The sequence below is a fragment of the Poecilia mexicana genome, unplaced genomic scaffold, assembly GCF_051168715.1.
Source record: "Poecilia mexicana isolate PSO_F unplaced genomic scaffold, ASM5116871v1 scaffold_14, whole genome shotgun sequence".
NCBI lineage: Eukaryota > Metazoa > Chordata > Actinopteri > Cyprinodontiformes > Poeciliidae > Poecilia > Poecilia mexicana.
In genome coordinates, this window is record NW_028263383.1 from 8,773,332 (window position 1) to 8,800,378 (window position 27,047).

Consider the following 27,047-nt stretch of genomic DNA (forward strand, 5'->3'; position numbering starts at 1 on the left):
TGTAGTAGCTGAGTTTGGTAACGGATTCAAAGAGCTCTTTAATATCTGCCATTTTCACTGAATGGAAAATAACCTACAAGTGGAGAATATTCAAAACATCTACCAACATGCCCAGGTCTGACCGCCCAAGCAGGTTCACCTCAAAAGCAGAACGCAATATTTTAAAAGGAATTTCATAACACCCTAAAATTTCGTCATGGTACCTACTGCAGGCTTTTATTACTGTTGATGTGAAACTGCGTGCCAATCAGAAAGAGGCTGCACAAAGGTAACTCACCTATAGCTCTCATAAGTGAATCAGAGGTCATCCGCGCCACTGAACCGCCATCTTGTTAGGCAAGAGCAGCGCAAAGCATAGATGAACCATGGCTTTGTCACTAACAAAAAGTATATTGACACTCTTGACCAATGTGCAAGAGAAATATCCATGAAAAAGTATCAGAGTGTTGGAGTGAGAATAGTAGTAACATACATTTTGCTGCATGTTTTAGCTTCGTAAATAAGTCTACAAAGCTAATTTTGCTAGCTCGCCAGTAAGTACTGCAGTCAATATCACCGTATGGATATTTACAGAGTTGGAGAGAGTACTCAGAAATTGTAGTCAAGTAACAGTTTTAATGAACTTAAAATGTTTATAAATTAGACAGGAACGTGGCTATAGCTAGTTCTAAGCTCGTAGCTTGTTTATTGTCGTCATAGCAACCCCGTATCAACTGTCATAACAGTTAGCTACCGATACCTACCACAATGACTGCTGTCAAAGGTAAAGATCCCAACAATGTGACATCACATGAGAACTATAAATAAAAAAGCAACAGCTGGTTACCATGGACACTGAATGCAGGCAGGCAGATTGTAGCTAATCCTGCAACTTTTGGATCAAGAAATGTAACTGATGCTGCCCCTCTTTGATCCATTATGTATTTTTAATTTATAAGAAAAGACAAATTACTTCTATAAAGGGTGAAAACTAATCAGACTTGGTTTAAACATTGTTGGGTGTGGGTGTTAGATACATTTCCTTAACTTTAGCCAAGACCTTAAAAAAAACAAAACATATTTTGCGATTAAAGTTACAAGTTACTCTAGCAATGTTTGAATAACTCGCTCGCCATGGCAACTAAGTTAAAAATATTTTGTTTACATTTTCACAATTTAAAGAAAAACTAATCCAAACACTTCAAAGAGGTCACGGTTACTGCTAGGAGATCTAAACTTTCCAGACAATCTAAAAAGGAAAACGACCACAAATGCTGTCTACCAAACAGAGACCTGGATCAGGAAGGACCAGAATGTGACACTCAGTAGCTTCTTCAGCGGAAAACAAAGCAGCTACCCAGCTCCAGTCGTTTAAGGGTTTTTTTTCTACCCAGATAACATTTTACCAGATAATATTTTAGGTGAGTAGTATTTGAAATATCTGGGTCCAGACTGAATCTTCAGTCTCCACTTCTACACACTGTTAAGAACAGAAGCTGCTCTGAGATAAGGAGGATGAAAGATTGTCATATCCGTTCCCACAAATTGTGACAATAAATGAAAACTGTTAACATAAGAAGTTCTTTCCTTTACAGCAAAAAATTCAGTATGTTGCAAATGGGAGAACTGCTGACCTCACCTTCAGGATGCCCTTCTGATCCATCTGTCAGTCCAGGAGCAGACGGTCAAAACACCAGTTTTGTCATTCCACCATCAGAGATAGGTAACAATAGTAATAATAATAGTAATAATATTAATGCTAATTTACATGCTAATGTGATACAGTGGATATAAGAAATGTATCTTACTCTGATTAAAATGTCAGGTTTTGTGAAGTAAAAACGAATGATAAAGTGGTAGATGGTCATTTTTTGCTAACCAATGTTTTAGCTAAAAGATGCAAAGAAGAAAAAATTCTGAAAATCCTGCTTGGACAGCTAATCTTTGTTTAAGTTGATCTGAATCTCTGTAATTGATGGTAGATGTGCGCCCTAGGAGACTAAATGTTGGCATTAATTCAGAAGGTGGTTCAACAAAGAGTTTGTTTCAGGATGTAAATAAGATTTGTTTGCTTTTTTTAGTTAAGTAATACATGTCAATAAATGAGGGAAAAGTTCTGAATGATTTATGGTGCTCTAATTTTTTTCATCACATAAACCTGCCATTTTAACACAGGTGGGATGTAATAGTGCTTATAAAATTGTGGTTGTATAATTAGCCACTGTTACCATGTTTCCCCGATATTAAGACACCCCCGATTGTAAGACATATCGGAGGTTTCAGGGGGGTCGGCTAATATAAGCCGTACCCCGAAAGTAAGACATGTGTCTTACTTTTCGGGGAAACACCTCTCATCTAGCTGTGCGCCGCCTCCTGCCCACGTCCGCACCGTCCCCCTCTCCATACGTCGCCGCGTCTGCCACCTCCTCGCGTCTTTTATAAAACTGTTTTGTGGTGAATACAATACTGTTCAGGTTGTTAATAAATGTTAATTTTATGGTTAAAACAAAAGATTCGACAATTTTTTTCCAATATAAGACATACCCCGAAAGTAAGACATAGTGGGGCTTTTGGGGATAAAAAGAAAGTAAGACACTGTCTTACTTTCGGGGAAACACGGTAGGATTGTGTGTTAGAGTTTTTTAAAGTGGATCTAACTGCAATACTGTGATTGGATGTAAATACCTAAAATCTTTTCCTCAGATTTCAAACCTAACCAGTTTATCCAAGAGAACGGACGGGTCAAACGGCCAATGAACGCTTTTCTAGTGTGGGCTCGCGTCCACAGAGAGGCCATGCAAAAAGCCTTTCCAGGAAGAACCAGCAATGACATCAGTGTTCAGCTTGGAAATGAGTGGTATAAGCTCAGTGAGGAACAGAAGAGGCCCTACTTTAAAGCAGCTGACAAGCTGAAGAAGATGCACAAACTGCACTTCCCTGGTATGAACATTACATGTCTGTCCGACAGTGGATTTGAAAAGCTTATGTTAATTATTGACTGTACAATCACTTCATCTTCTAGTCAAGTATTCTGTGGAAGACATTTGATGACGTTACTTTTGATTATAACTCATGTTGGCTCTGACTGTGGTACCAGATTACGAGTATCGCCCCCGGAAGAGAAAAGACAGAAAGCAAGCTTTTGAAGGGAAATATGACCAAACATCAGGACAACAGCAGGACTCAAATATTCACTGTATTGGCTCACAAAGTATGCCTTCAGGTCAACCCAGGTTTCTGGACCCAATTCTATTTGGTCCATCTCCTGTGCCTCAACCAGTCTCCTGCAATCCCTATTTGCCCTTTAACCCCCATCATCAAGCAACCATGTACCATATGGGCCAGAGCCAGAGTTTAAGGTTCGGTGTAAAGTTTCTGATTGCCATATTTTACACATCTTGTTTTCAATGTATTTAGATACTTGACAGTCAATAAATCACAAAGATTTAAATTTATTTTTAAAATGCTTTTATAGGCCCGGATTTGCCAGAAGCTGGATGGAGGAGGAAAACCTCGACCAAAGTTACTGGCACGGTGGAGCTTTGAGGCCATTTGTCTTTGATGGTTATTCAGTGCAGCGTTATTATTCAGCTGATTTTATCTAAGAAGTCATCATTGGCTCAACATAATTTCAGTGTTGGCTGATGTCACCTCTCACCAAGACTAAACAATGTGGAGAGTTTATAAGCCAGCCTCCAGGTGATAGCTGATTTCATGTTTTTAAATAAAATGTTCACTAATACATGGTGCATACACTTTTTATTTCAAAATTTCTTACTATACATGCTCAAATTTCCTGAATCTTGAATTTTTTTTCTTTTATATTTTTAAGGAGAAATACTGAAGGGTCACTGAATGACTTTAGGGCACGTCATTCAATAGTCACTCGATTTTTAAATAAAATATCTTAACTTCGAAGATAAAGGATGGATATATTTTGAAGTGCATTTTCAACCAAAGTTTCACTGGTAACTATAACTGACTTGTGCAAACGTTTAATGCTTACATTAAGATGTACGTACATTAAAATGCACAACAGAGTCAGCACTAACAGCATGAAAAATTAGCAGAACAGCCTATGTTTAAAATCCTTAGCTCCACGCTGAACAAAGATAAACTGATAAAAGAAGGCCAATAAACATTTAGCTAAAGGATCGCGAGAACATTTGTGTCCAATCGCAGAGCGCGCAGCTTGAACTGGACCGTTATGGACGGCAACGATCAACCAATAGAAACGTGTGATTACCTTTTGGGGGCGTTTCCAGGAAGAAAGCGGTTACACTTTCCTGTAATGGCGGACCAGACAGAGAGCGAAACTCTTGGGTTTAACGACAACAGGTCAGCTATGAGAAAAATACGAGTTTACAGCAAAATGGTTAAAGTGTAATATTAAATACAAATGCAGATTTTATATGCACCTGGTCGGGGATGTCTACGACTGAGATTTTTGGCGTTTTTACTTGTGAATGTAGCCACGGCAGCTAACTAGCCTGTAGCTAACTAGCCTTATGTTGCGCCTCTCCGTCTATAACACGCGGAACAGATACTTTCCTAATCCTAAAACGACTGTTTTGACCAGAGCCCGGTCTTATGTTCTCACAAGTCGCATATTTACATTTAAAAGCTTGTTAGATAAATCACGTAAGATGTTTAGGTAAACAGCAGTCCGCTCTGTATATTGAATGAACGGGGTGGCTATTAGCTTGACTAGCAAGAGGCGACAATCACAACATGATTGATTTTTGTTCAGAGTTATCTGAGTATGACCCGAAAGCATTTAGTATATAAATGTGTTGGTTAATAGACTACATTACTACAAACGCATACAACAAAAAAACTCACAAGTATAAACTATAAACATGTGTAGTTTATACCGATATTATACCAATTTTAAAATATTCTTAGAGGCTATTGTTGGCTTTTTGGTTCATGGGGAATTGCACTGCTGCAATGTTTGCAGATTTAACATGGTAGAAATTCTGGGAAGATACGGAAGTGATCTGAATAAATACTGATTTTTAGCTGATTGTAATTTCCCTTGAAGAAATTGTAAAAAATATTTGAACCTAAATTGATTTGTTTTGGAAATAAATATCTATGGTAAGATAGTTAATGTCTGCATCAGCCACGTTATTGAACATGGGTATGTATAAATAAGTCCCAGTGAAAAAGAATTAAAGCATACCTCCTTATCTCACTTTTGCTTGTTGTTTTTTATGGTACACCTGTATCTCTAAATGGGCACCATATCTCAGCAGTCTGCATTAAACAGCTCCACATAGAACTGGATTTCACTAATTTTTCAAAATAAACAAAGAATGAAGTTGACTTTTTGAACTGTTTTTATATTGATGTTTTGCACTGTTTACTGAGTAAATCCATGTACAAAGCATTGCTAACTGTAAACATCAGTGTTTTCTGTATTCCTTTAAGAGATGTTGGGCCATTAGCTCAATTGATTGAAATTAATTTTTCAAACTACTGCCAGTGTTGCCTAAAACACAATTGTACATGACAAATAGAAGAAAGGAGCTTTGGTGTAATACTTATAGCTTAAGTTGCTTAAATGCCAGCATGCATCTGTAGAAAACAAAGTTTCCTTATTGGAAGCCTTTGTTCTTCCTCTGACATCATCTTTCAGATTCTTCACTGATACTGAAAATGGCTAACCACCTTCACACATTTGCATTCTACGTATGGTGCAGCTCTAATTTTTTTTTGTATTGTGCATTGAAGAGCTGCAGCTTGAAACATTAAAATCCTTTACTTTATTGACCAGAATGGCGCAGCAGGCAGTGCGGTTCCGCAGCCCTGCGCCTGCCACTGCCCCCGCACCTACGCCAGCCCAGACCCCAGTTTTACGAGGGCCTCCGCCACTGCTAAGGCCACCGCCGCCTCCATTTGGCATGATGAGGGGCCCGCCGCCAAGACCCCCGTTTGCCCGACCTCCCTTTGACCCAAACATGCCGCCTATCCCACCACCCGGAGGCATGCCACCACCCATTGGACCTCCTCACCTCCAGGTGAATGTTTTACATATTTCTGCAACATTAGCACATCTTTCTGTCATTGTGTATGCCATATTTCACAGTCATTATAACTGTATTACGCCATGTTACATATTGATTTCATGCTATACGTTCGGAGAGCTCTTTGTTTTCCAACATCCGGCCACAGATGGAGCACATCGCTTTGTTATTCAGTTGATGCAAAATCTATTCATTTCCTATTTGAAAGGACAGTTGATGCTAGTTATTACACCAAAATGTCCAGCGGTTGCTTTTTCACTTTTTATATTCGGAGTTTAAAGCAATTGTAAAAAATTATTAGAACTGTTGCAGGGAATTAACAGGTGTAGTTTTCTTAGTGTTTGTATTATTTTTAGTAGTAATTTTCAAAATGAGAAAAACAGTGAGTAGACATGAATAATGCTTTTTGTGCTTTCCTCTCTGTGAACCTAACAAGTTCAGCTTTTAGAAGACTTCACTCATCAGAGAAGGATATGACTTAGCATGTTTGATGATCTCTCTAGCTTTTGCAGTAATTGATTCTTTAATGCAGGGAGACTTTCTTTAAATGAGTCCATGACGCATCAGCCACTGTGAATTATTCTTGCAGGTTTTCTGTTTGCTACAAATATATGTTTTGTTGTGATAGAAAGTCTGAAAGCCAAATGCATTGTTGCATCTTCTTCTGCAGAGGCCTCCTTTCCTTCCCCCTCCCATTGGCAACTTGCCGCCTCCTCCAGGGATGCTGTTTCCTCCTGGGATGCCTCCTGTTCCTGCATCCGGAAACCCAACTCTCAATCCTGCAGAGGAAATCTGGGTAGAGAACAAAACTTCAGAGGGAAAGGTAGGATGAAAACTCCCATCAGAATATTTTTTTTTCATTTATCTTAGAGGAAAGAACTTGATTGCAATTATATTCATAAGGGACAACTGCTTAACTCAAGCACAGATTCTTAGTCCAAACATTTTTGGCTGCATTCTCTTGAAAATATTTGTTTTATGGTTAAACTTGCATAATAAAAGCTAAAATCTACCTGTTCTGTAATAGCAGTGAAAGATGCATTCAGTTTTTGTAATCTACTGAGGTGATCATTGCTTTGTAAACCTGCAGAAGTAATGCTGGTGACAAAATCATAATTTGAAAACAAATTGAGAGATCTTTTGCTGTAAAACAGAGTTTTACTCATTTAAAGTCAATGTAAATGAAATGTACACATTGAAAGTCCCTGTTTCTGTCCATTTCTCCAGACAATGTAGATCCCTATCTTGACTATAAAATGTTCAAAATGCTGCCAGAATATGTTTCCTATTAAGCATTTAAAATGTTTTAAAAAACATAAATACGTACTTTGAAGTGTTTGGAATATTTATTTAGCAAAAAAGGAGGGAGAAATTGACTTGAGGGAGTAAATAAAACAGGTTTAGCAGATTCCTACATTGCTGCTAAGCTTTTCAATAAAAGAAATAACCTTGTTTGATGACTTATTTCCTCCTCAGACATATTACTACAACGCTCGGACCAGAGAGTCATCATGGAGCAAACCAGATGGTGTGAAGATCATCCAGCAGTCTGAACTCAACCCTCTTCTGGTAGCGGGGGCTACAGCTGCAGGTTCTGGTGCGACCGGACCCGCTAGCACCAACAGCGGAAACACAGCTGCCAGCACGGCGGCGGCCTCCCCCACTCAGGCCCCGACCTCTACCCCGACCCACACTCTGACCTCGAGTTCAGACCCCACCACCACCCCCTCGCCCTCTGTGACCATCGCAGGTAAACAAATGTTCCTCGCGCTCAGCGCCTCAGCGAACACAAAGCTAAAAGTGCCTTGTCGTTTTTGTCTTTCTTACCTCACAGCCACCGTTGTAGCAGACCTCCCCCCTGTTGCCACTGTGACGTCCACTGTTGCTGTGTCGCCGGTCACCGTGGTGACCGTTTCCACGGTGCCGTCCCCTGTCACGGCGGTCCAGACTGTGCCACTGCTGCCAGCAGCCTTGCCTCACAGTGTGGCCCAGCCCACTGCAGCCATACCTGCCTTCCCACCCGTCATGGTGCCACCTTTCCGGGTGCCTTTGCCAGGCATGCACATCCCTCTACCAGGTGAGAATGACACCTGCAGCTCAAAAGCTGCTGTTCTAATGAAACTGTGGTGCATATTTAATGATTTTTAACTTTAGGTCTTTATGGGCAAATTATAAATGTTTTTGTCTTGTTTGCAAGTGTTGCTTTGTGGCTTATTGTAGCAGCCTCTAGTAGTGCAGCGTAGAGTTCAAAGTAAAATGTTGCGCTGTATTCATACCTCTTTAACTTTTTCTATTGCAACAAAAAACCTCTTTGTATTTTATTTAGCACACCAAGACAAATGGTTGTAAAATGTTTTACTAGATACAAATCTGACCATATTTAGACCATTCTACGCTGAATAAAATCACGTGCAACCAGGTTCCCTCAAAGTTCAGCTAATTGATAAATAGTCAGTTTGTGTGCAGACCTGTTGCAATAAATCAATTAATTGTATAATAAATTAAAACGAGCTCAATAATTTCTATTTGGATGGTTTATTATTATTTTTCTTTTTTTACTAAAATTTGGATGACAAAAGTCTTTAGCTTGTTGCATTTTCTCAACTAGCTCTTTTTCTGAAGGACAGTTTTGTTAACAGAGACTTCAGTAGCCATTTTGTTTGTTGTTGTTTTGTTTAAATTTAATTTAAAGTTTATTGATCTGTCTGAATGTATTTTCAGATTTGTTATTGTGACAGACCTATTTGTGCATTTTAATCTTAGCTTAAGTGCATATGTTCAGATCTTAATCAGCATCATGCTGTGCTAATGTTTCTCTTCAGCAGGGATAGGAAATGTGAATGGAGCAAATCTCAGGACTGTGAACAGCTCGCTTGCCTTGAGTTTGACACTTGTGGTTTAGATTGCACTAGAATGTTTCGGTCAAAGCTAATTGAGGATTTGTGTCAGTAATTGAAAATTAAATTTCATAAATACTCTTCATCTGATCAGACAGTTTTACCAAGACAGATTCTGTTTTTGTGCAAAGCTGGTGGAGACAAAACCCAGTATTGTTCTAAAAGGTACCGGCTCAGGGGGCTGAATGTAATTAATGCTGCGGTATTCAACTTTTTATTTGTGAAAAGTGCTAAGACCAACTGTAACTTCCACAGTTCTGCACTACAATGACTTAAATATAAATAAAATGCATTGAAGTTCATGGTTTTAGTGTGAGAAAACAAAAAGTGCAAGAGGCATGAATAAGGAAAGGCACTGTAGATCTCAAGGGTTTTTCTGGGATTCATATAAAATGTGGAAAATGGCTCCGTCTAGTCGTTTCAGTTGCTTCATATGAATTTAATTATAAACAAGACAACATGGCATCCTACGCTGTGATGTCCCTCAGTGTTTAGTGTAAATAATTTCATCTCCTCAAATTCAGAAATATGAGATTTCCAACCTTTTTGACGCCGGTTTGTCCAAGTGGGACGCCACACACTCTTTGCACACCATGGTAGAAGATGTCCAGTTTCCTGCTGTGTTCAATCCCCATGCTTGCTTGTCCGTTGTTCTTGCAGGTGTAGCAATGGTGCAGATAGTAGGTGCTCCCTGTGTAAAGGCAGGCCCCAGCGCCAACGGTAAACACCCAGCCGCTCGCTCGCCTCTCAGATCAACAGTAGATGGCATGGTAGTGAATGATATCTACATGCATCGTATGGTGTCAACATGGGGTCGTTTAAAACCAGTAGCATGGTGTTGAATGCATCCATTCGCTGTACAGTGGTGACTTTTTTCAGCCATTCCAACAGAAAGAAACAGAATGTGTAGCTTTGTTATCATTTCTCATCAAAGTTCTGGTTTTATCAGAACTTTATATCTTATCTACATTAATGTTTAGCTATCATGTTTTTTCTACCATCAGCAGTTCAAAACAAACATCCTTGTGCTCGCAAAAAAACTTTTTAAGGTTTGACTTCAAGATGTGTTGTCCTTGGGATTGACCTTGTCAGTTAAGCTGCTTTTTATTTACCGCGTTCAGCATCTAAAGAGAATTTGTTGGTTGTTAGGAGCAGCCTGTTCTTAGAAAGGAGAAAACGACAGAAGAGAAGCCGTCTCTGTCCCATTAACACTAGCTGTTGTTGCCCTGTAGCAGCTAATTCGGGCTATGTGTTGTGATCATGTGGTTGTCTTCTTCTGTGGCATGGTTGTGAGTGTGTGGTCACTACTTGTTTGTTTTTTTGTGTATTTGGTTTGTGTTATCTGTTAATTAGTTGTTTATGGTGAAGGTGTTATTAAACGTAGTAATTTTATTCTACAAATACTCTTTAAGTGGTATTTTGCTTTTCATTCACAAACTACCCCTAAAGTTTCTAAAATGTTTTATGAAAGCTATTCAGCTGGGTTTTTTCATGCTGTTTTCTAAATATTCATTAACATCTTAGGAAATCAGACATAACTCACTGTAGAAAATAATTAAAATGAATGTTTTCCGTCTGTTTTCCAACAACAGGCATGCTCCCTGGTATGGGCCCGCCTTTAGTTTCCATGATGCACCCGCAGCTGACGCTTTCGCCGGCTCCGGCGTCCATAGCCGGATCGCTGCAGCTTCCTGAGTGGACGGAGTACAGGACAGCCGATGGGAAAACGTACTACTACAACAACCGCACGCTGGAGTCCACCTGGGAGAAACCACAAGCCCTCATAGAGAAAGGTAGGAACTTCTGACTTCTGTGAGTTCAGCTTTACTTTTGAACAGACATTTAAATTTTTGTGTTTGTTAAAAAGTTTAGCAAGTTTTGCTGGACGATAAATTGTCCCAGAAACTATTGCAATAAATGGTAATATTGTTGTTTTGTGACCATTTGGAAGTAATATAATGGTGATGGCATAATAATGCAAGAACTTATTCTGAAAGATTGATGAGCTTTAAATTCCAATGAACATTTAACACTGGAACTGTTTATCCAAAATCAATAAGCAGAAGCAACAAATAAAATTAATTATGACGTCTGAAAGCAAAACTGTCCTCCAAAAGAAGGGCTAGCTAAGACAAAAGCACCAGCCTGTAAACTTTTGTCATCCAGTTTTTGGTAGAAATTTAGAGAGAAAAGAGAAAAACAATAAATCATGCCAATGGAAACGATCATCCTCGTTTTAATTTATCATGCCATTAATTGATGCAGTGTTTATTGCAGCAGGAACATTCTATACTTGGATTAAAATCCTTAGTGTCTGACACTGAACTATGAAAAATAAAGTAGTTTATGTGATTTGTGTTTATTATATTCCATGGACATCAGCAGATCTGCTGACTGCGCTACTAATTTAATTAAACAGAACATGCTTTTAATTTCATGTGTGAACAGTTTTATCCAGTTCCATCTGAACTGCCAGGATGGATGTCATTATGAGGTCTCATTCTTTCCTCCATGTGTTTTTTTAAACGTGCGTGTCTGTGTGTTTTTCTTAGAAAAAGAAGCAGAGAAGGCCAAAGAACGTCTGACCCAGGAGGAAGCTGAGGCAATGGAGATGGAGGATGATGATATAAAGATGGAAAACACTAATAATGTGAAGGAGGTCAGTAAACAATATGAACAACAGTCTAATGGGGATATTAGAATAAACTGCAACCAAAACATATAAAGAAGTTACAAAAACAACACAGGAGATGAAAACCTGTTTCTCTCTCTCTGTTTGTCAAGGAACCTAAAGAAGAAGAGATGACTGAGGAAGAAAAGGCAGCTCAGAAAGCCCGGCCTGTCGCCACCAACCCCATACCTGGCACACCTTGGTATGCATCCCACATCCTCCACACACCAATTCGCTTCTTACTGACAGAGGAGAAAAAAAGACAATAAAATCTATTTTTGTTCTTTCCATCAGGTGTGTGGTATGGACGGGTGACGACCGGGTTTTCTTCTACAACCCGACCACACGGCTGTCGATGTGGGACCGGCCCGAAGAGCTGCTTGGCCGATCCGACGTGGACAAACACATCCAGGAGCCGCCACACAAGAGGGGCCTGGAGGACAGCAAGAAGACGGGTGAGCAGAACAACAGCAGACTTTTTTTTAATTTATGGCTTTCAGCTGCAACAGAAAAGGTCATTTTAGCAGCTTTTACGCTAAGAAAGTTATTTTGATGTACTCAGGTGTCAGTAAGGAGGAACCAGAGACGCCGCTGGCCACTGAAGATAGTCCAGATGAGGAGCCAACCAAATCCAAAAAGAGAAAGTAAGTCTGCTCATTTAATGTAAAACCATTCATAGGTTGAACCACTCGTTTAATTTATTATTGCTTAAGCTCTTCTTCACCTTGTGATGGTTTGATTCCCCCTGACAGGAAGGAAGAAACGAAGGAGGCAGACTCTGAGAAGGAAGCAGCCATGGAGGCAGAGCTGCGAGCGGCCAGAGAGAGAGCGGTGGTGCCCCTAGAGGCCAGGATGACCCAGTTCAGAGACATGCTGCTGGAGAGAGGGGTAACAAACACAACCTTCTAAATACCTCAAATCTTATTTGTAGAGCTCTTCTCATGCACTTTTAAATTTAGTCTGTTTTCAGATATAGTCTGTTTTAATGCAGACTTAAACTAATTAAAGTATGCAATAAAACATTAAAAATAACTATTTTGAAAACTTTCATAAAGTCAACACTTAAATTCCCTCTATGGATTAATAATAACATGTATTAATTTTAAATATATTGATGAACGAATCTGATTTGCAGTATAAAAGTATAATGATGTTTGAGTACAACCTGAAGATATCTACTGTTCTCCACCTTATGAAATGCTTACTTGTCCATCTTATTGAATATTAAAGTCTACCTTTATCATCATTACTGACATTTTCAGTTTCTCAGGACATTTTTTAAACTTTTTATAGCTTAGCAGAAATGTATTGGATTTATTTCTTTATTTTCTGGTTCAGAAGAATCTTAGTTTTCTATGGAATAGCAAGTTTGTTTGTCCTGCTTGCAGGTGTCTGCGTTCTCGACCTGGGACAAAGAGCTCCATAAGATCGTGTTCGACCCGCGCTACCTTCTGCTCAACCCAAAAGAAAGGAAACAGGTTCATTTTCATCATTTCTTCTTCTTTTTATCTACTCTGTATTTGTCTTTTTTTCGTTTTTAATCCTCCAGTCATTATTTATGATCGTGTCCTCAGGTTTTTGATCAGTATGTGAAAACAAGAGCTGAAGAGGAAAGAAAGGAGAAGAAGAACAAGCTCATGCAGGCCAAAGATGATTTCAGGCGGATGATGGAGGATTCCAAGCTCACACCCAAGTAAACAAACCAGCCATTTTTATTCTGAATGTTTCTGAAGATGGTTGTGAAACTTTTTTACTGGTTTGTTCAACAACCAGTTGTGGATATTAATTTATGATCCTTGTTAAACTTTCACTCTAATAGGCCAAAGTGACACTGGTTTCTTGCTTTCAAATCTGCAGAACAACATTTAGTGAATTTGCCATGAAGCATGGAAGAGATCCAAGATTCAAGGCCATCGACAAGATGAAGGACAGGGAGGCGATCTTCATCGAATTTATGACCGCTATGAGGAAGAGAGACAAAGAAGACTCCAAAACCAGAGGAGAGAAGGTAACGCTAACCTAAACCTGCGCTCTGGTTTTAAAAGGTTTTATTTTGAATTGCAGAGCTTTTGCAGGAAGCTGTTTTCTGTTGGTAGAAAATGTAATTGATCAGTGGTAGGAGGAATTCACACATGCAATGCTTAAGGTTTGTAACTAGCAGAAAAAAAGTTTTTCCTAGCTGAGCACCATGTGGGGTAAAGAAGAATCTCTTTCTCTGACCACAACAATTCTCCCCTGATTTAATTAAATAGCAAATTTTCACAGATTTGCAGCACAATAATCCTTAGCTGTACTTGTCATAAACTTAAATTTTACTTTGCCACAATTCTGGAAAGGTTTGCTCACGAGTTTTACTTTTTTCTGCTCAGGTTAGACAAGACTTTTTTGACCTGCTCAGCGACCAACACGTGGAGGGAAATCAGCGATGGAGCAAAGTGAAAGAGCGGCTAGAGACTGACCCTCGGTACAAGGCTGTGGACAGCTCCGCTCTCAGAGAGGAGCTATTCAAACAGTTCATGGAGAAACAAGCAAAGGTAGGAGCAGCTCTTTGAACAGAGGAGAATGGACTGAAAATGTGTCAAACTCAAGGCCCCAGGGGCCAAATCTGGCCCTTTGGACTCCAGAGGGACGCATAAATAAAACCTTTAATATAACAGTTCTGTGCTTAAATATTGTATCAATCTAATCAAAGCAGTTTTTATTCATATACTGCCAGATTGCATCAGTTTCTCCAGTCATGGAAAATCAACAGATCCTTGCACTTTTTTTGCAGTAATGCATAATTGTGACTTTACTGCAAAATTTCCACCAAAATTGTCAAAACATTGGGTTTATTTGATGCTAACTCCCACCTGCAGGTGGCAGTATTTCTGACTTCTGCTACATTGCTTCCTCAGCTTTACTTGATGTCAAATTATAGCCCATCGAACAAAAAGTTACCGTCATACATAATTGCAAATATTGCAAGATATTTTGCGAATATTTCTAAATTCGTCCCACAAATCTGTGATTTTCATTGCCACAAAAAACTACATCAGTTTCAAAACATGTCCACCATAAATGAATTTTAAGACACAGCTATCTATTAATATTTTAACAGTTTGATAATGGGTTTTGTCAATGCATTCTGATACAACCAGCCGTTTAAGAACATTATGACCTTGACATGACCTAAAGTGAAAATGAGTTACATCCCTGCATTAAGGTAATAAAGTTTTCCCTGCCCTGTAGAATGTGGACATTGAGAAGGAGCGAGAGCTGGAGCGGCAGGCTCGCATCGAGGCCAGCCTCAGAGAGAGGGAGCGGGAGGTGCAGAAAGCCCGATCGGAGCAGACCAAAGAGATCGACCGAGAAAGGGAGCAGCATAAACGGGAGGAGGCCATCCAGAACTTCAAAGCCCTCATGTCTGACATGGTGAGATGCTCCAGGGTTTCTGTCGCTGGTGCTGCAACACTCTGATCCTTCCTGAATCTTCAAACCTCCATATTTATTTATTTATTTATATTTTTTTTTTGTTGCATACTTTGCGATTATCTTGGCTGTAAGAGATTTCTGCCCCTCCCTCAGGTCCGTTCTTCGGATGCAACGTGGTCGGACACGCGCCGCAACCTGCGGAAGGACCACCGCTGGGAGTCTGCTTCCCTGCTGGAAAGGGAGGAGAAGGAGAAGCTGTTCAACGAGCACGTAGAGGCGCTGGCCAAGAAGAAGAAGGAACAGTTCAGGCAGCTGCTTGACGAGACCAGCATGGTGAGAAGTTAAAACATGACGCAGAAAAATGTTCAAATGTAAGGAGAACTTCTGGGAAGGTTTCCAGCCTGAGCGTCACTTTAATTTTTTAAATGAAGCAGCTTATTTAAAAGTTTCGTTGTTGCAGATCACACTGACGACTACATGGAAGGAAGTCAAGAAGGTCATCAAAGATGACCCTCGCTGTATTAAATTCTCCTCCAGTGACAGAGTAAGAGACTTTCTAACACCTGCAGCAATTCAACATATTAACTCAACAAAATCTGATTTGTGTGGTTTTCATGTTTTATGCGTTTATCTCTTTTTGCAGAAGAGACAGCGAGAGTTTGAAGATTACATCAAAGACAAATACATCACGGCCAAAGCTGACTTCAGAACCCTGCTGAAGGAGACAAAGTTCATCACGTACAGGTGTGTGCACTCAGCAGGAACCCTTTAAAAACTGCATTACTGACAGGCAAAATGGACCTAGAATTTTATCACAATATTTTTTGGTACTATTGCAGTAATAAAGACTACGATTAAAAGAAAGCAATCACTTATTTGTAATTGTAATGGCCTACAAACACAAATATTATTGAAAAATATTCAAGCCACTGCACTGAATCATATTTAAAATTTACTGATATTTACTGATTTTCTCGCCTCACGGTGGAGAAAGTAGTAAAAATAACATTTCCAATCATACTGCCAGTTTTGTTTCTTTATGCATTTGTAGAAACTGTCACTATGCCGACAGTATGGTATGAGACAGAGAATCTGAAAAAAAATAATAAGCTCCTGTTTTCCTGTAACGCTGTATGCAGCGCGTTCACAGGGTTGATTGATAGCGTTAAGATAGTTTTCCTATAGTTTTTACTAACAACCTGTCGGAGAACTACAGATGAAAATTGGTGCCAAGTCTGGCATATTTACATGGCTGTTTTCATGCACTCATGTGATTAATATAAACTGTCCCTTATGAAATAAATTCACTGCTAAATTCAAAGAAAGTTCATGTTTTTGTGGCTCTAATGGTTCCACTTTTCCAGGTCCAGAAAGCTGATCCAGGAGTCGGACCAGCATCTGAAAGACGTGGAGAAAATCCTTCAAAACGACAAGCGATACCTCGTGCTGGAGTGCGTCCCAGAGGAGCGCAGAAAGCTGATCATGTTCTACATCGAGGATTTGGACCGACGCGGCCCGCCTCCTCCCCCCACCGCCTCTGAACCGACGCGACGCTCCACCAAGTGAACGGCTGGATCGCCACCATGACCAGTGACCTACTCCTCCCCACCCCTCCCTTTGGCCAGAGCATGACCTCCCCCAGCACCTCCTGAATCCCAGCCTTCAGGCTGGCCTCGCAGTGTTATTGCTGGGGGCTGACTTGCTTCGAGATGAACGGTTAAGGTCTCTGTGTTATGCCATCTCTTCATCCTGCATTTAAGGTCACAGCAGGGAACAGAGGTTGACCTGATCTCCAGTCGACTGTTGACCTCTTTACCTCTGAGGGAGAGGAGAAAGCGGTGAGGCTGTTTGAGCAGCCACACAGATGTAAGATAGCTGATGTAAATGAAGATGTGTGTGTGTGAGTATGAGTGTGGCGCAGGCATGTTTAATTGAGTATATGTTTGAGGCGTCCTTAAGCCTTACAGCTCCACTGTGCCAGTCACCATTTATGCGGCACAGTGTGAATGTTAGTTTCAGCTCAGTGGTTTACTCCAATGTCACAGCAGTTTCTCTGTTGAATGAAATAAAAGCAACATCCACTGTTTTTCAACATGAGGTTCTGTTGATTTGTTTTTTCCCCACATAGCATGTTTGAAGTGAACAATACTGGTGGAGACAGTAGCTTATATTGAAATATAAACTGAGGACGTTGCATAAATATATCAAATATAACATTTTAGTTTAATAAATTGCACAAATTGAGTGCTACACAGATCAGGTGAACAAATAAATTAAAATACAGATTAATAGAGCTGGGAAAAGCTTTTTTTTTTTTAGTAATATACTAATATTACTACTGAATAGACTGAGGCATCTGAAAAAGAAAATCTTAATTTCAGTTACTATTTTTGTGTTCAGATATTGAAAGGAATATATATTTATATTATATATAATAAAAATATACATTTTGGTGTTTATATTGAGAAACCCTAAAAGATCTCCTAAAATGCGACACTTTTCAAGACCTGCAGTGCCATTTCTGATTGGTCGAAAATTGTTACGTCACAAGATGTTGCCGGACGTGTACCCTCGTTCAGTAGTAGCTACCGCTCCTTTTCACGTCGCCGGCGCAAGATCTTGCTTGCTAAAAAATGCTGGAAGGTAACTCGTATCAATATGAGAAGACTTCATTTATTTGAACCAAAATTATTGCTTTGAAACTATAGAGGGCCAAATATATGACATTTTAAAAATAATGTCTAAGTCAATTTAATAAATACATACTTAATTAAATTATTGATTGAGATAGTATCACAGTAAATTAAATATTTAAGGTTTGTATATTTCCAGTGCCTCATTTTAACATAAAATAATATAGTCAAGATGACTGGTCTGAAATTGACTTGATTGCGCAAAGTAACCAATCAGATGTTGGGGCCTATTCATAGACAGAGGCATAATACAGTACATATGAGATTCTTCACTGCCTCTTCTAATATTTATCTTTCAGTTGTACACACTAAAGTATTTGAATGTAAGATAGCTTAATTTTTTTCACAAATTAAAAATGTAATTATTTTATACTACCCTATTTGAATCAGCCATAGATGACGATGATGTTTATGCCGCTCTGGCTTCTTGAATAACGGAAAGATTCCGCCAATTTGGCGCACGCTGGCATATAAATGATGCGGACCCCCCTTCTCTGCTACCGCATCCTCCCAGTCATCTTTGTGAACCATATTAAACTTAATTAACTGATTAACTTCTCAGTAAAATCAACCTGCATCATATTTCTTCTAAGTATGTCCCTCCAAGCGAAAGAAGGGAGATAACCTGAACCTAATCTGCTGGTACTGAACCGAACCCTCTTACCCTCGGCGCTGCTCCCAACCGGCTATGGGCGGCTTTCAACTCCCGCTCATCGCTTTGGTGCTAACGGTCTGCTCAGCTGTCGGAAACCCGGAGACACCCGCTCATGAAGACGGTGCTCCGCCTTCACGAATCGGTAAGAAGAACTGTTCACACCCATAGAGGAATAAAACATGTAGGCCCCTGAAGGCAGCCGTTGGATTCAGCTACTGTTAGCCATGGTGGCTAGCAACACATGAGTCAGAGATGAAAAATAAAACAAAGGTTAATTTGTTTGTTGCTCATTTCTGAAAGACACAGATATTATAACAGTAAATGTCTGGCTGACTAACATTTTATTATCAATTGTTTTTAAAACGTCTTCACTGGTTCATTCATTGTATTTAATTTTCTACTGGTTTCATTGCAACTTTCTGTGATGGACCGACATGGAGAGTGCGTAATTATGACATGGAAAGTTAAAAAAATGTATTTCATTTTTATAAATAGAAATCTGAATCTAATCAGAATCTGTACATGTGAATCAGCTGTATTTGAATTTATGTGTGTACTCTGACTAGGTCATTCTAACTCATGTACTCGAAACGTTTGTGACCAAAAAATGAGATGAAATGAGTGGAAATACTTTTTCACAGCACGGTGACAGTTGAGGCTTTCAGAAATGTTTTCGACAGAAATAGTATGAGAATCTTTTTCATTGTATCCACATTTTGTATGGACATTTATTCACCCAGAGAGAGTATACGAGATGTTTTTAAGGTTTGAAAAGGTAAAAATAACACCTTAAAATGATGAGTTTATGCTCAAAGGATTTCTAAACAAGTTAAATATTGAAACGAGACATATTTCCCATGTTTTAAGTGACAAAATCTGCCAATGGACTAATACTTTTTATCAATATTCAATAATTATTGACTTAAGCAAGCTCAAGTTATCTGTGAATTTGTGTAGTCTTATTTTAAGTGTACTAAGATATTTGCACTAGAAACTAGTCAAAATACATAAGTTTTAGTTTTTTTTGCATTGCATTATCTTCATTTTCTCTGTGCTCCAGCTGTGGTTGGAGCAGGTATAGGAGGCAGTGCGACGGCCCATTTCCTGCGCCAACACTTCGGTCCGGAGGTGCAGGTGGACGTGTTTGAGAAGGGCGAGGTCGGAGGTCGCCTGGCCACTGTAACCGTCAACCACAATGAATACGAGTCTGGAGGATCCATTATTCACTCCCTCAACCTGCACATGCAGGAATTTGTCAAACAGCTTGGTGAGTTATAACAAATTTTAATAATGCCAGGGATATTCAGTCACAGAATATTTAAATATTTTGCCTTCCTCACAAAAATACAGCTCATTGCTTAGATTAAAATTTCTCCTCTCACCTATTTAAAGGTTTGAAATACCGTCGAAATGTGGCAGGAAAGACTGCCGTTTTTAATGGTGAAGAGCTGATTTTGGAGGAGACCGACTGGTACCTGTTGGATCTGTTCCGGCTTTGGTGGCGCTATGGGATCAGCTTCATACGGCTGCAGATGTGGGTGGAGGAAATCATGGAGAAATTTATGAGGTAAAGATGAAAATTTCGATGTTGCTGTTTGTTTTAGGGGTAACAACATTACAACGTTTTGATACTGATATTGTAGCTTTGAGAATTGACAGAACCTTAGTTGACCTGATACGATATCAACACAAATCATCATACATACTTTTACTGTTTGTTCTGTAGTGTGGAATCTTGGAAAAGGCTTGAGGAAGTGATACTAATCAAACAAAAAACAATGCTCAAGAACAATAAGTATAAACCAATGTGTCTGCATGCAGGATGTAAGTGCTGCTTGTATCAGTGGGCTTGTATAATCCAATTCTCTCTTTTTTTTTTTTTTTTTTGTTTATTGGCCTATATTGGATCAATTTCCGAAATCAGATCAAGATAACCTTGTTTTGTTTTTTTTGTTTTTTTCTTGTTGGCTTAATAATGGTACTTAAAACTGCTTGCTGCTAACATTACATGTCCTTATATATATTTAGGAACCTCATTAGACTTTTTCAGAATGTATTCTTGCATTATTATGCCATTATCATGGTCTCAAAACAACAATGTTGTCGTATTACAATAGCTTCTGGAACAATTTATCATCCAGTGAAACAGACCTATGTATGGAGGAAGTTAATGAAGAGAATTTTGTTTTTAATAAAAAAGCATCCGAGAAATGAATTACAGACTCAATCATCCAGACTTTGTCTCTTGCTTCAATGTCTGCTTTGAAACATTAACCGACCTGAAATAAATCAGCCTCCTCCCTCAGGAAGTGATTCATCTCTTTCCATTCAAGGCAACTCTCATCTTTCCACCCGTTTTTGATCATTTTGGACACGAATGAGACAAATGTATTGACATGTTTTCTAAATTTGTCTGTAATCTGTGTTTACCATCTAGGATTTATAAGTACCAGGCTCACGGCTACGCCTTCAGCTCCGTGGAGGAACTCCTGGACTCTCTGGGAGGCAGCGGCTTCATCAACATGACCAGACGGCCGCTCTCCGACTCGCTGCTGGAGCTGGGCGTGTCGCAGCGCTTCATAGATGAGGTCATCGCTCCCGTCATGAGGGTCAACTACGGACAGAACGTCAGCATCCCCGCCTTTGTAGGTCAGCTCAGTGTGAAACAATGAGGGGCAGAGGAAGAGGAGGGGTGGGTGAGGAGATGAAGAGCAGGGAAGTGATAGAACAGAAACTGTGGTGGTGAACTCAGAGGGCAATATGACAAAAGCATCCACATCTCTGCTGATATAGGTCAGCTAAGAGGGGAAGAGAAGAGAGGCAGGAAATGAGTATGAGAGGCTGGAAGTCGAGAAACGAAGAGGGAAAAGTGAGGTGAGAGGAAGGGGGGGTGGCCTATGGGAGCCGGGTAACAGGAAGGTGTGTAGGCAGCTGATAATTGGTTTATAGCTCTTGGCTTCATTTCTTTTCTGTGTGTGTGTGTGTCTGTGTGTGTGTGTGTGTGTGTCTGTGTCTGTGCGTATTTCAGGCGCCGTTTCTCTGGCTGGTGCCCAGAACAACCTGTGGGCGGTGGAAGGAGGAAACAAGCAGGTGTGTTCAGGACTCCTGAAGATGGCTAACGCTAACTTACTGAAGGCTCAGGTCACATCTATCTCCCCGCTCCACTCAGGTATACATCCACTGATGTTTTCTGAAAAAAAGATTATTTTAATCTCCAATCCAGTTTAATTTAGGTTTGACTTTGTGTTGCTGTGTGGAGAGGATTAGCCATTTTGAAAATGAGGGATCAGCAGTTTTCTGCTGATTCATCCTGAGCACGAACTAGTTCTAAATTCAGTTCAACCATGTTAAATGCATTAAATACATTTTCTTCTCCCCTGTTCTCTTTGCTTACATAACTGTAAAATTACCAGCATAGCTTGTCCTTTCATTCACAGATTTTACTGCTTTTGCCATCAGAAAACATAACTGAAATAAAGCGGCCACTTTAGAGTACATTTATGATTCTGGTCACTTCAAAATGTCAATGCTGCAGAAGGGTTTAGTTTCTGATGTCACTCGCATTTCTCCTCTATAAAACTACATTTCACAGCTCAAATTTCTTAAAAATATGAGCTCCACAACACCAGTGATGGGAAACAAATGGAGACGGATCCAAGGCTCCTGCTAGTTGGATAACAACGTCTGAATTTAAACAGCTAAAAATACTTTTAAATTCCTGCTTTCCCTTCTTAAGCCCTGAAAAAGTATTATTATAGCCATCAAGAAAGAAAAATATTTTTGTTTTTTATGTTTCAGTATTAATAAATTAGTCAAAGAACAGGATTAATAGTTTGACTTCTATTTTTCAATACATTTAAACAGAAAACTTTGTGTTAAAACAGGTTCCTGTCTACATTTACGTCTTAGACATTTACATTGCGATAGACTTGTGATCAATATCAGTAGATAATACTTCTGATTAGAACTGTCAATAATTTCACTGAACTCCGATCCAGAACCGCACAGCATTCTGGGGAATGTAGGCAGAGAAAAGAGTTTATCCTCTCACAGTGAGCTAACCAAGGTTACCTAGCAACAGCCTGCTGGGTAAGAAGAAGCAGTTTCAAGTTCCCCATAACTTTGGTTACCTAGCAACGGCCTGTGGAGAGCTTGTGCAGTAGCAGTTTAAGGTTTTGTCACTCTGCCTCATAACTGCTTAAAAATGAAAAGCAAAGGTGTGGAGTGAAAATTGTGGATAAAACGAGGAAGCTCACATTACTAATATGGCCATATTTCAGATGTATATCAATTACTATTTTTTTAGATAATACTACACACTTCTCTCACTCCTCTGTCTCACTCCTGTACTTCAGGGGAGCTGCTGCAGTACCAGCTGAACTTCACTGCAGCATCAGGAGTCGGATCGGAGCTGTACGACATCGTAGTGTTGGCGACTCCGCTTCAGGCCAGCGTCGGTTCGGGACTCCAGTTCCAGGATTTCGCCCCTCCCTTCGACGAGCTGCCCGGCAGCTATCACGGCACCGTGGCAACAATCGTTCACGGCTACCTCAACACGTCTTTCTTTGGTTTCCCGGACCCCCGCCTGTTCCCGTTCGCCAGCGTCCTCACGACCGAGACGCCCAGCCTGTTCTTCAACAGCGTGGCCAGCGTTTGTCCCGTCAACATCTCAGCCGGCTTCCGGCGCAAGCAGCCACAGGAAGCCGGCGTCTACAAGGTGTTTTCACCTCAATCTCTGGACAAATCGCAACTCAAAACGCTTTTCAGGTCAGTTGAATAAAGTCAGTCAAGTTTATTTGTATAGCTCAACAACAAAGCAAACACAAAAATACAAAGTCATAAAAGATGGCGTACAGTCAACAACTGAGAAAACCTTCAAAATCATCTGTGCACATCAAATATGTTGGTCAACATCGAATATGTTACTTTAAAACAAGATTTTAAAGTTTGTTCCAGATTTGTGGTGCATAAAAGCTGAATGCTGCTTCTCCATGTTTGTTTCTGGTTCTAAGGATGCAGAACCAGAAGACCTGCAACATTTGGTTGTTGATCATGTGACTCATCTGACGTGAAAAACGTGTTTCCATTGCAGTTCTGCAAATTAAACCGATTTCGATTTGGCCAAATAACCACCGCATCCTAGTGCCACAAATTTTCATTGAAAGATTAGAATTTATTTGGGCAATTGTATCAACAATGGAAACACAGCGAGTGGCTTTTCATCCATTGTTGAAATTCTTCAGATCAGGGACTTTTGTGTGACTTTATGAGCTCTTTTAGCCAACTTCATGCTTTTATACAGGTTCTGTTTAATCATAGTTAGTGAGCAGATTTTTACAGTACCGCATATTTGATCAGAGTTGGTAGTAACTAGTTACATTTACCCAGTTACATTCACTTGAGTAACTTTTTTGAAAAACTTTGCTTTTAGGCGTATTTTTACTACGCTGTACTTTCTACTTTTGCGAGAGTAATTTTATGAAGTATTTCTACTCTTGAGGAAAGTTTCTGGATTTTCTCCCCACTGAATGAAAAACAAACATGTTTTAACCAGAAGTTCACCAGACGCAGACACAGACCTGCAGCTTTGGTCAAAGTTTCACAGTTTTATAATGAAAGAAACTGATTTGGAAACATTTCTTTTCTATGACTTGGTTATTTTTTGCTACTTATAAGAATTATTGTCATTTGGTCCTTAAATTTCCACTTATCTCTATATTTTGGTCCACCTGATGATGTAATTTTTAAATATTAAATGATTAATAAGTTGATCAGTTACTCAGTACTTGAATAGACTTCTTACCAAATATTTTTTCACTCTTATTTGAATAATTTCTTGGACGGCTGCTTTTTACTTTTGCTTGAGTTAAAATAGGTTGAAGTAGTGTTACTCTTACTTGAGTCAAGTTTTTGACTTCTCCGCCCACCGTACGTGACGTTGTACCGCAGTGAGTTATAAATGTCGTCCTTCTGGACCTCTGCAGGTCGTACTATTCAGCCCAGGTGATGGAGTGGCAGGCCTACCCTCACTACGGCAGCAGCCAGGGCCTGCCACCCGTGGAGCTGCACCCCAACCTCTACTACCTCAACGGCATCGAGTGGGCCGGCAGCGCCATGGAGATGAGCTCGGTGGCAGCCAAGAACATCGCCCTGCTGGCGTACCACCGCTGGAACAAACAGACGGACATGGTGGACCAGAAAGATCTCATGCACCGGATCAAGACGGAGCTATGATCCAATCAATTCAAAGTGGAGAAAAGTCGGCTGTAAAAATTTATCTCAAAAGGATTTTTTGGGGGGAAACTGTGAATGTGTATGGTTTAGTTTAACTTGCAGATATTTAGCCTTAGGATCTTTAATCAAAGGATTCCAAGCTTCTTGAAGTGTCTTGACGACGTTTCTAAAATAAAACTTGCCTGTTGCTGTAAATTAGTCATAAATCAACTTAAATAAAATGAGAACTTATGAGACTTTTTAAACAAACATAAAACAATGTTTTAGTTTCCAAGTTGCTTTTGCCTGTAAAATAATTAGAGGAGAATTGATGCATGTTGCAGGACTTTAATGGGATGTTTTTTATTTTTGTTAATCTTTCCACACAAAGAAGAATGCCAAGCAGCCAGTTTATATTTTTGCTTTGAAGTATCTGGACTGTTGCTTTGCTTCTTAGTTTTCAGATGTGGTGAATGTTCATTACTTGATGTAACTGTAATAACTCAGTTTGTACATAGATGGTCCAGCATGTCCTTCGTTTGGGGGGGTCTGCTACAGTTTTATTTGCCAAAGAAAAACTCAGAGAAATTAGCTACTTGTTTAAATTCACCAGTCAGTCCCAATAAATTAAAGCAACATTAGAAATGTTCAATATTTTAATTCAGAAAGTAAAGCTCTTGTGATTTATAGATTGATTAAACACGTAACTAAATATATTTCTGATAACTTTAACAAAGTTAGCATATTTTATAAGAACCAATAAAAAAATTATTTTAACACAAAATATTTTGATGTGGTTCCCCCAGTCAAAACCAAATGTGGAAACTTCACAAATATCTGGATTCTGATTCTCTCTCATCTTCATTGAGACTTTGGGACCTTGACTTCCAACTAAAATGCAAAATCTACTTTAATCTTTTTGCAACTGAGCAAAAAGGGTTTAAAACAAGAAAAGAAACAGTTCTGTGTGCAGCTGTACTGTGGAACGTGACTATATGGAATGTTAAGTCTGTATCCTTAAAATTCAACTCTTGAATAGGCTTCAGTCACAATCCTCAGAAGCTGCAACTAAACCTTATCTACCACATTTTTCCTTCCACTAAGCTTTCCATTAAAATGCTTCTATACAGCACTCTATGACCAGCAAGCTTCTTCTTTTATGGATTATTATGTCAGCCACTGTATGCTGGATAACCTGGAAGTCAGAGTCTTTCCAGTGATTACATAACATTTCTGTATTAGAAGCTATTTTATGTTTTGCTTTTTTTAATATTTAAACTGTCTCAGAAACAGGTTTTTTTATTGGCTGCATTAATTTAATGAACTAAAACTCTTGATATATTTCTGTGTGGTAAATGAGTAAATTAAATTTTTAAGCTGAATTAGGGTAATAAATTAACTTTTCAAAGGGCTTTTAGTAAATTAAAATGTAAATGTGATGATGGTTTCCTTCACCTCTCACGATGGGATCTCGATAATGGAGTAATCGCAGCTATGCAGTGACTTATCGCAGTGACCACTGGTGCTATGCTCTTTCCCGTCGCCTTTTTTTCTTCTTCTTTTTTTTAAACGATTCCCCCTTCCTGTTTTTGTTGCGTAATCCAGCGGAAAGAATTTTTTTCAGGGACTGGAGCCAGTCAGCTTTCACACTGGACAGAAAACAAAACCGAGCGCTGATCTGCTGTTGCTGATAATATACATGACACATTTTCTTTCAAGTGAAGCATGAGAGCGACACTAAGCACATCCCTTCTCTGAAAATGTAAAACTTTAAAGGATGACGTTGATCTGCTTCTGGGTTTGAGCTGTAAATGTCGGTGAACGGAGAATAAAACGCTTTTCTTGTCTTCTGACTTGTCATCTGAATATCTTGTGACTGAAAGAGGCTTTTGTTAATAAATAATGTGATTTTGTCTTGTGATAAAACTTCATTTATCTCTTTAATCTTATAAATTGTGTACAACTTGCATCAAGGTGCCTCCTCGAGTTCATAAGCAGAGCTGTCTGAGATTGATGACACAATGAGATAATCAGTGAATCTTCTAACTGTAACATAGTCCCTTCAATAATTACTTTTTTCCAGAGTGGATTGAAAGTTAAAAACGATCTGCATCTTGTTTGTGCATAAGTGAAAACAAACTTTGCTAATGTGTTTAATAATTAGCATGTGCAATGCCTTAACTATAACCACAAATTTTGGGTGGCTTATGCAACAAACCAACACAAAGTGGTGAATAATTATAGAAAAAGGAACATTATCAATGTTTTTTAACATAAAACTGAAAAGTGTATCTTGTATTTAGTATTGTTTATCTGTCTTTTATTGCTATTCTATTTTTTCCTGTATGCTGATTTTTTTTTTTTCTTTTCTCCTTTTCTTGTTTGGTAAATCTCTCACATTCACTCATTGAATGGAAGGCCTGTGTGAACACATTCATTTTAAAAATACTTTATTGATCCCAAAGGGGAATTAAATGTTTTGTAGCTCATACTATT

At 39.3% G+C, this 27,047-nt stretch overlaps 2 protein-coding genes across 3 annotated transcripts; both read left to right on the forward strand.

Annotated features, from left to right (window-relative positions):
• The first annotated feature begins 4,207 nt into the window (after nucleotides 1–4,207).
• Nucleotides 4,208–17,082, forward strand: tcerg1b (transcription elongation regulator 1b (CA150)). Of its 2 annotated transcripts, XM_014973390.2 has the most exons (21): nucleotides 4,208–4,317; nucleotides 5,759–6,002; nucleotides 6,679–6,831; nucleotides 7,485–7,758; nucleotides 7,843–8,085; nucleotides 9,566–9,625; nucleotides 10,498–10,698; nucleotides 11,458–11,564; nucleotides 11,690–11,778; nucleotides 11,871–12,031; nucleotides 12,139–12,220; nucleotides 12,329–12,464; nucleotides 12,965–13,054; nucleotides 13,151–13,269; nucleotides 13,434–13,584; nucleotides 13,946–14,110; nucleotides 14,808–14,990; nucleotides 15,144–15,323; nucleotides 15,451–15,534; nucleotides 15,634–15,734; nucleotides 16,355–17,082. In XM_014973390.2, exons 1-21 carry the CDS (start codon nucleotides 4,271–4,273, stop codon nucleotides 16,554–16,556), a joined length of 3,072 nt encoding a protein of 1,023 aa, XP_014828876.2. In that variant the 5' UTR covers nucleotides 4,208–4,270; the 3' UTR covers nucleotides 16,557–17,082. The 2 variants fall into 2 exon arrangements, with proteins under 2 accessions (XP_014828876.2, XP_014828877.2); XM_014973391.2 differs by lacking the exon at nucleotides 9,566–9,625.
• A 1,072-nt stretch (nucleotides 17,083–18,154) lies between these two features.
• On the forward strand, nucleotides 18,155–26,464 carry pcyox1l (prenylcysteine oxidase 1 like). Its single transcript, XM_014973392.2, has 7 exons — nucleotides 18,155–18,480; nucleotides 19,399–19,605; nucleotides 19,731–19,905; nucleotides 20,776–20,987; nucleotides 21,367–21,507; nucleotides 22,694–23,105; nucleotides 24,323–26,464. The coding sequence occupies exons 1-7, from the start codon at nucleotides 18,372–18,374 to the stop codon at nucleotides 24,570–24,572; spliced, it is 1,506 nt and encodes a 501-aa protein (XP_014828878.2). The 5' UTR covers nucleotides 18,155–18,371; the 3' UTR covers nucleotides 24,573–26,464.
• Nucleotides 26,465–27,047: the final 583 nt, after the last annotated feature.

What these genes read in the sequence shown, in the direction of transcription:
- tcerg1b (XM_014973390.2), top strand. Translation starts at nt 4,271, where the DNA reads ATGGCGGACCAGACAGAGAGCGAAACTCTTGGGTTTAACGACAACAG. An exon ending in TTGGACCTCCTCACCTCCAG is followed by an intron (nt 6,003 to 6,678) that starts GTGAATGTTTTA and finishes CTTCTTCTGCAG; the next exon opens with AGGCCTCCTTTCCTTCCCCC. An exon ending in GGAGGACAGCAAGAAGACGG is followed by an intron (nt 12,032 to 12,138) that starts GTGAGCAGAACA and finishes TGATGTACTCAG; the next exon opens with GTGTCAGTAAGGAGGAACCA.
- pcyox1l (XM_014973392.2), top strand. Translation starts at nt 18,372, where the DNA reads ATGGGCGGCTTTCAACTCCCGCTCATCGCTTTGGTGCTAACGGTCTGC. An exon ending in TGCTCCGCCTTCACGAATCG is followed by an intron (nt 18,481 to 19,398) that starts GTAAGAAGAACT and finishes TCTGTGCTCCAG; the next exon opens with CTGTGGTTGGAGCAGGTATA. An exon ending in GGAATTTGTCAAACAGCTTG is followed by an intron (nt 19,606 to 19,730) that starts GTGAGTTATAAC and finishes ACCTATTTAAAG; the next exon opens with GTTTGAAATACCGTCGAAAT.